Raw genomic sequence first — 8,667 nt, forward strand, 5'->3', positions numbered from 1 at the left:
TAAGTTTGCAAATTTTGTCTGCTTAATATCCCACCCTAGGACTGTTTTTTCACTAGGTGATCAATACTAGTGTAAGAACGAGGACATAGCTAGAGTAATCTTATTATTACTATTCACTTATAATGCACTTAAAACTTTCTAGATGCTGTGCAGAGATGGCAAGATAAAGATTGCACCTGTCTCCAGACTTACCACCAAATAGATATGATACAAAAGGGAAAAGGAATGGGGAGAGAAGATAAAAGCAAGCAAATTCAAACACCAGTTCTCACAGTTATATAACCTCAACAGTATCACCTGGTCTGGACATGTGGGCCTTTCTTCCTTTAAAAATGCACACAACACATTAGCCCTTGATCCGCTGGCTGATGGATGGAGCCAGACTGCGCTTCCTTTCAGTTCTGCAGTCTCAGGGCAACTAGGCCTAGAGAGAGAAGCTGAGGTGGCAACAGTCTGAAGCACACTTTCTTTGTGATAATCCATGTTGTTCTCAGTGGGATTTATAGGACTGCACTGCATATGACTGAACACAAATGAATATGGAGTTCCTGTACTGTTAATGGATGTTTAGAAGCTGTAGTGTCAGCAGGTGCAGGTTTCCTCATCCCTCTAGGGCAGGAGTGGTTGACTTGTAGCCCTTAAGATGTTGCAAGACTCCAATTCCCATCAGCCCCAGCCAGCATGGCCAGTGGCCAGGGATGATGGCAGTTGTAGTGCAGCAAGCTCTGCCCTAGGAAAGAAGAAGAAGAATAAGAAGAGTTTGGATTTGATATCCCGCTTTTCACTACCCGAAGGAGTCTCAAAGCGGCTAACATTCTCCTTTCCCTCCCCCCCCCCACAACAAACACTTTGTGAGGTGAGTGGGGCTGAGAGACTTCAAAGAAGTGTGACTAGCCCAAGGTCACCCAGCAGCTGCATGTGGAGGAGTGGAGACACGAACCCGGTTCCCCAGATTACTAGTCTACCACTCTTAACCACTACACCACACTGGCTCTCAGTGCCATTCTCTCACAGCAAAAGCTGTGTCCATTGAAATTCCCTTTACCACATTGCTATACAGGAAGGAGCCCTCTCTCTTTTGTTCCTGGTTATCAAGACTTGATGTTGAAATCAAGTAAAATGCTGGCCAGGAAGTAAAAAAATGATTTTTAATGGATGTTGCTTCCCTTCTAATGCAGTGCAGTAATGCAGCAAGAAGTTTCACTTTTGTTTCATCAACTGCACTGTTATTCATATGACTCTTTCCTCCATGCCTGGAGCTGGCAAATGGTTGATGTTTATTGGGAGAAAGTTTTTTTTAGTTCCTTCACAAATTAAAAAGAATATACACGTGCACACAGTTGTGCCACATGAGGTGGGGCACTGCTGCTGTGCTGTCCTCCTACCCAGTGCATCTGAGCTCATCACTACCTCAACCCAGGGCTTCCCCTACCTGCACTGTCACACTGCCCCACTCCATCCCAATTCCAGCAAACAGCAGCACCAACACAGCCAAGAGCATGGCACATTGTCATCTCACCTCCTGCACATAGTCTCTCCAATATGCTGTTTGTATTATTAGTTAGCAACTGGGGAGGAAAAATCTCATTCTGACCAATCACTAACCAAAGATGCTTGCCATACTCATTTTAGGTTCAGGCTGCTATTTTCATCTGATAATGCAGAGAATTCTGGATCGGTGGGGCACTAAACCTATGTTCTTGGTACTACATGACCAATTATTCTTGTTGCATTTGCAAATTTAAATAGGAAGACTCTTCTGTCAGTGTGGCTATTTGCTCTGCTCAAATATCAGCAGAGTTGCAAGTCAAAGAAAGAACGCTCACCAAGCTCATTTCTCCAGTTCATTGTTGTAAATTCATTCCTCGCTTGGAGTTTTATTATTTTGCTTCCTCATATTGTGCTGAACTCCTCTGCAAAGGATGTAGATTGAAGCCAACTTGGTGAAAAGGCATTAGAGGGCTCAAACAAACAGGAAATTTGGAGTTTTATGAATCAAATCATGATTGAGTTTTTGTGGTCTGCTTTCTCCTAAGTCCAGCTGCTGTAATCTTTTCATGGGGAGATAGTCTTCATCAGATCATAGTACTCTCCCCCCCCCCTCAGATGGTCATATGTACTGTGTATGTTTGTTTAGATTGTAGGAAACCCATTTTGAACCTTTGGCTAACACATAGCAAACAGAACAATATGCTGATATACAGTAAAATATCAAGAAAACTCATGTTGTTTTTCTTACCTTGGGGTCAATTTACACACAAATTACATAAAGTTGGTTTACACAAATTTACACACTCTACTGCAATAAAGTTGGTTCAGGTAGGTAGCCGTGTTGGTCTGACACAGTCAAAATAAATAAAAAACATTTTAAAATTGTCCAGTAGCACCTTAGAGACCAACTAAGTTTGTTCTGGGTATAAGCTTTCGTGAAGAAGTGCGCATGCACATGAAAGCTTATACCCAGAACAAACTTAGTTGGTCTCTAAGGTGCTACTGGACAATTTTTTAATTTTTAAAATTTATTTTGAACATAAAGTTGGGTACAGGAGGCTGCATGCTTCACTTACTGCACATGGAAGGCTTTGTATGATGTTCCTGTCAACATGGCCAGCCTCCTCTAAAAAAGGGATAGATTGCATTGGCAGAATGTGTATCTAGTGGACTGTGGGCTCACTAATGCTATGTCATCTGTGACAATTGTTAAATTTCCCATTGTTTTCTTACCTGTTTCATTGCGTAGAGCAATTCATATGCTTACTGCACACCCATCGTGGGCATAGACTACTTCTGTTCCTGTCTGATCAGATTTAAAATGAACCAACAAACAAAAAACTATCATATAATTTCAGAATTGCTTGTGATTGTACCTTTTTTAATTTCTAACTTCACTACAACAAAACCTGGCAATGACAGGATGCACGACTAGAGAGTACAGTGGTACCCCGCAAGACGAATGCCTCGCTAGACGAAAAACTCGCAAAACGAAAGGGTTTTGCGAGTTTTTAGTTGACTCGCAAGACGAATTCGTCTATGCCTGTTTTTCGCAAGACGAATTCGCCTGGCGAGGTACCACTGTAAGCTGGCTTACCTTTTCGCTCTGGTCGGGAGGGGTGATGTCCGCGTCCGCCATTTTGGATCGACTGTGCATGCGCAGTCGATCCAAAATGGCAGACGCGGACAACATCCCTCCCGACCGCAGCGAAAAGGTAAGCTCCGCTGCCGGTCGGGAGGGGGCCGTGGGATCGTGCCCGATGTCGGGCATGATCCCACGGCCCTCTCCCTCCTTCCCGGAGCCCCGCCGCTGCGTTTTAAGACTGCAACGATCGTTGCAGTCTTAAAACTCGGCGGCGCGGAGCTCCGGTGCCGGTCGGGAGGGGGCCGTGGGATCGTGCCCAATGTCGGGCATCATCCCACGGCCCTCTCCCTCCTTCCCGGAGCCGCGGAGCTGCGTTTTAAGACTGCAGCGATCGCTGCAGTCTTAAAACACAGCATCGCGGAGCTCCGGTGCCGGTCGGGAGGGGGCCGTGGGATCATGCCCGATGTCGGGCATCATCCCACGGCCCCCTCCCTCCCTCCCGGAGCCGCGGCGCCGTGTTTTAAGACTGAAGCGAGCGAACAGCAGCGCTGCTGTTCGCTCACTGCAGTCTTAAAACGCGGCTTGGCTTGGCTCCGGTGCCGGTCGGGAGGGGCCCCCGGACTTTTTTTCCCATAGGAACGCATTAATTAAATTTTAATGCGTTCCTATGGGAAAAGGTGCCTCGCAAGACGAAATTTCCGCAAGACGAAGAGTCTTGCGGAACGAATTAATTTCATCTTGCAGGGTACCACTGTATGTGCCACTTTAATATATATTCTAGTAAAATAAGATGAAAATTTGCTGGTGCAGACAGGCTCCTAATGAAGAAAAAAATGGGAGGGGAGAATGATAGTAAATTAAGCTGACTTTTTGATGTTTCACAAAACAGCATAGTTGAGCTTACTGCTCTAGGATGAGTCATAGCAATGCTTTAACAGCAAGACTCTTCTTCAGAATGTTGACAGACTACAGGCTACATATGTCTTGTCCTTTTTTGTTTTGAACTTTACAGTTCTGTGGTATCATGTGCCCTGGAGTGTATATTGTTGTATCATAATGATACCACAGAACTGTAAAGTTCAAAACTGTAAAGTTCATAAAGCAACGTTTTAGATTCTACTGTTTCTATGGGGTAGGATGGATTGTCAGTTCTTAATAGGCACCAGGGGAAAATGTTCCTCTATATCCAGGCCTTTGGCTGATTAAGCAATCTATGGCCATTTAAACTGAGGGTGGTATTGTTTTTGTGATTATATTATGTAGTTAGGGCAGTATAGACAATTAATTATAATGAATTATAATGAATAAATGATCCTGCTCCTGCAGCCATTATAAAGCTTGCTGAAAAAAATTGAGCGAAGACACTTGAAGAATTTTCTGGCTTTGTGCAAGAGCTTCACTTTTAAGAAACCATTTTTGTAATAAAGAGGGTGTATACATTAGATATTTGATATGAGTGCTTTGAATAAATATGTGAAGCAGCTGCATGGCTTCTTATGTATTATTATTTGCTGCTAATTGTTTGTGTGCACCTGTATGCATACTTAACACATTAAAAGTCTGCTAAATGAATACATAAACAAAACAAGCCAGAAAACAATTCATGTTTTTTAAATAATCCCAAGAAATTATGCTAAAAGCAAAGTAATAAATAATAATAATAATATGCATCTCTTTCAATCTGTCCAGCTAAAAGGCATCCATCTTGTTTCCTTTCAAACAATATTATTTTTCTGTTTTGCCTAATAATAAGCATCTTGATTTTTGTGGTAAAACATGCATATTTTGTTTACCAAACAGAAGCATAATGTTGGAATTGAATGAATGCATATTAAGTTGGGACCTGCTTGCAACTAACTTGTTTTATATTGCCATAGTTTTAAGGAAGTGTGGCAAACACTCCAAAGCTAATGATATACCAGAAAGCCAGTACCCTTAAAGCCTTGTTCATGCATTAAAACTTATGTTTGCAGTTGATAACCTTTCCATGTATTAACCATGGAATCTGGCATTCAACAATTTGTGTGGGGCAAGTGCCAGCTCTGGCAAAATTAACTGTTCTTCACAGACTCATGCTGTACTGTCGTCATCTTGCTCTATTGGTACCCATTTCTCTTGCTGCAGCATCACTTTACTATTGATAGTTGCTCTGTCTAATCAGAGGAATATAGCACACTCTCCTGTATTTTAACAATGTCCTTCTATTCACAGAAGGGTCTTTGAAGGAAAGTGGAGAGCTATTTCATTGATTCCCCTTTCTCCAACAGTTCTTGGAACTCATATATCCCAGCTCTGCTCCAGAGGGTAGAGGGACCCTGTAGAACAGCATAGCAGGCAGCATGTGAGGCTGCACAAAGGAGAAAGGGGGAATATGTGAAAATTGGCTCTATTCCTGTTCTGATCATGGAAGCCTCTTCAGGATCCAAGAGCCTTTCATGAATGGAAGGACAGCATTGGATATAACCCCTTGTAAGGATAGTAGAAACCAAAGTGTGGGTGACACAAGGAAGCTGTTTTAGGGAACACTAGAGAATTGAAACCTAGGGAAGCAGCCATTTTGAGTTCAGATTGTTGTAATAAGAAATGCACAATGGAAGCAAAGTTTGTTCTGTTCTTTAGTCTTTTGTAGCATCCTTTTATATACCTTGCAGTTGCCATATCACACTCTGTTTCCTCTGTCTCTCACTCCAGGGTTTAGAGAGGCAGTCAGTGGTCCTCCACAATAGATACATTTAACTGAGATTTTGAACACATTAGCAATACAGCAACCAAAAAGCAAAACTAATGTCCCCTTTTAAAATGAAAAACATAAATACACAGACGGTATTGTTAGTTTCATAGCCAAGTATGAATTCACTGTGCTCAACAGACTTCTCAATTTTTTTAATGTGTAAGATACAGTTTGGTGACAAAATAAACATTGGAAAGTAGCTAATAGGGGTTTTTATGTGTTATGTCATATTTTATGCATTTAATATGAAAGAAATAGAAATATCTGATAAGAGCTCTGGGGTTTTTAGTTGCCAGTTCAGTTTATATATTATTTGTAGAAATGTATTCACACTAGAACATAACAGATTTTGCTGGTTGTGGGTTTTAAAAAGTATTTATTATAGTTTCTTTATGGGGTAATGATCAGGGCCACACCCTCTTACCTTCAGCAATACTGCAGCATCAACTTCCCAGATTATTCACCACACCAAGATTTATAGTTTTATGTGCTGCTGTTTCAAGTGATTGTCAAGGAGTAAACTGGGATTTGGATAGCATTTGGACCTGGGAGGAATTTAAGAGCAGAACAGGCCAACAAAACAACTAGGATTCATAAAAGGTCAGGGCACAGAAAAACAAAGGAGAGAAAGCAGCCTCTTCATGCTTCCATTTAGAGGGACTTCATGGAGTCGAAAGTAAACAGAGACATTCAGATGGCTTTGGGTGATCTTGTACATCACGACTAGGTGAGGCTGAGCAGCTAGTTCCAATAGGTGTGTACTGCATGCCATTTCCCCACCTGCACAGGTTTACTGATTTTTGTCTGTTGTGGTGTGTAGGTGAAAAGAAAGGGGCAGAGCCAGATGATGCGGAATTGCTGAGCCTCAGCAAAAGGCTGGTGGAGAATGCAGTCCTCAAGGCGGTGCAGCAGTACCTAGAAGAAACCCAAAACAAAAACAGACTGACAGATTTTGAAAGCCCAGTGAAAACTGAGGAGGCAGCCATTGGCAATAGCAAGGAAAGTGAGAATGACAATAGAAAATGAGTGCTTTGAAGGAGGCCAAGATCAGCTCTGCTGAGCTATCTTGGCTGACATGAGTTGTGATTTGTGATTGTCTGTTATCAGGCACCTCATTTGAACAGAGGGTTGCTAATTTACAGAGCTTCATGATAACAAATATGAAGGCTGCTAAGAATAAAAAAAAAAACTACTGAATGCTGGGAAAGAAGGCAAGACAGAGGGGGCCAGAAGGATGGAGAGATCTGACTACTAAAGTGCCAGCTTCGTTGTGTTCTCAGCTACAGGAAAAAAATGAATCTCTACTCTTTCTTTGTGTGCCCCGTGGATACAAAACAAGGCCAAGGGAAGATGGCTAGCAAACTGGAAACAATGCCATTAATTTTTGTTTTGCAGAACTGGGACCACTGTTTACTTGAAGTGCAAAAGAAGACATTTTGTTGAATGGAATTGTCACTACTAATATTAATCATAGCTACTGTTTCCCCAATAGAATGGGATTGTTCATGAATATTGTATCACTATGCTTCATTTTTAGTAACATTTGCACCTTAAATTATATTTTTGACTAAACTAACCTTTTATATATATTTACAAGATACCTAAGGCAACTTGTGTTTTTTTCAATCGATGGCATCTCTTTTTATATTCGTCCATAACATTTAGGCAACAATACTCATATTCAAAAATGTATTATTTCCCTCCTCTCTAGGGATGAGCCATGAAGCAGATGTAATAAAGGAAGCCTTGCACAGAGAACTGTTGGCCTTGTTTCCAAACTGAATCAGATAAGGCACTTTTGTCAGTCCCGAGATTCGTATGAAAATGCACAAGGAACTGCTTGGAAAAGGACTTGTCAGTGGCAGCATCTGGAACATTTTCACAAACCTGCACCTTCAGTCTCTTAACTATAAATTACTGTATTGTGAAACCCTACAACTTCATTTTTAAATGAATAGTATTTTTACCAATTGTGTTGTTTTGTTTGAGAGGTGGGGCAGCAGTCTGTATGAAAATATATCAAAAAGACTATATGCTGCAGCAACACTTGTTTCTAGAATGCATATATTTCAGTGAGAGAGAAATTCTAAGTCAGGTTTCCTCAACCTCGGTCTCCTCCATTTTTTTGGCCTACAACTCCCATGATCCCTAGCTAGCAGGACCAGTGGTCAGGGATGATGGATTGGTAGTCTCAAAACATCTGGAGGGCCGAAGTTGAGGAAGCCTGTTCTAAGTGATGCTATGTTTTATGTTCCCAAGAGGAGGGGAAATCTTTTCTAGTATTGTTTTTCGTCAGTAACAGTGTACATAATTGACATCCTAATTTTTACAATTTGTCTGGCATATTTACAAGTGAATGGAAATCCAGCACAAGTCCAGCATTGCTTGGGCAATGTCATGGTCTGTGACATTTTAGGCCCATCCTATGCACCTACTGCTGGGACAGAAAGCCAGTGGTGAGTACATATGCGTATGTGGCAGCTTCTTGCACTATCCATGCTTCAGCATTTTAGTACAAGTTTGGAAGTGCGGGAAGTAGTGCCTGGATTATTATTTCTGCAGGAATGAAACGAGAGAGGAACGAAAAAAGAAAGTCCCCGTGGATTGATTATTATATCCCTTATTTTCCTCTGATTGAACTTAAGGTAGCTTACAACTAAAATAGAAACAATTAAAACTACTACTATTATTATTATTATTATTATTATTATTATTATTATTATTATTATTAATTGTCTTAGGCTGGTCTTGTGTGTTGGTTCTGCATAGACAATACTATGCAATTTGCATCCATCAGATACCCAGAATCAGCATGTCAGAGGTCTGAAAGAAAGAAAGAAAAGGATTCAACCCAGCCAAA

General features: G+C 41.3%; 1 protein-coding gene across 3 annotated transcripts in view; it reads left to right on the forward strand.

The window, feature by feature from the left end:
• AKAP7 (A-kinase anchoring protein 7) overlaps positions 1–7,896 on the forward strand; it is an 82,636-nt gene extending 74,740 nt beyond the window's left edge. For 2 of the 3 annotated variants that reach the window (XM_033143783.1, XM_033143784.1), the window contains one exon: positions 6,628–7,155. In XM_033143783.1, the coding sequence (XP_032999674.1) occupies positions 6,628–6,833 (206 nt within the window). In that variant the 3' untranslated portion in view covers positions 6,834–7,155. Of the gene's footprint in view, positions 1–6,627; positions 7,156–7,518 lie in introns of those variants that run through there. The other variant, XM_033143781.1, reaches the window with a different exon arrangement.
• The last annotated feature ends 771 nt before the right edge of the window (positions 7,897–8,667 follow it).

This window comes from Lacerta agilis, chromosome 3, assembly GCF_009819535.1.
Source record: "Lacerta agilis isolate rLacAgi1 chromosome 3, rLacAgi1.pri, whole genome shotgun sequence".
Taxonomy (NCBI): domain Eukaryota; kingdom Metazoa; phylum Chordata; class Lepidosauria; order Squamata; family Lacertidae; genus Lacerta; species Lacerta agilis.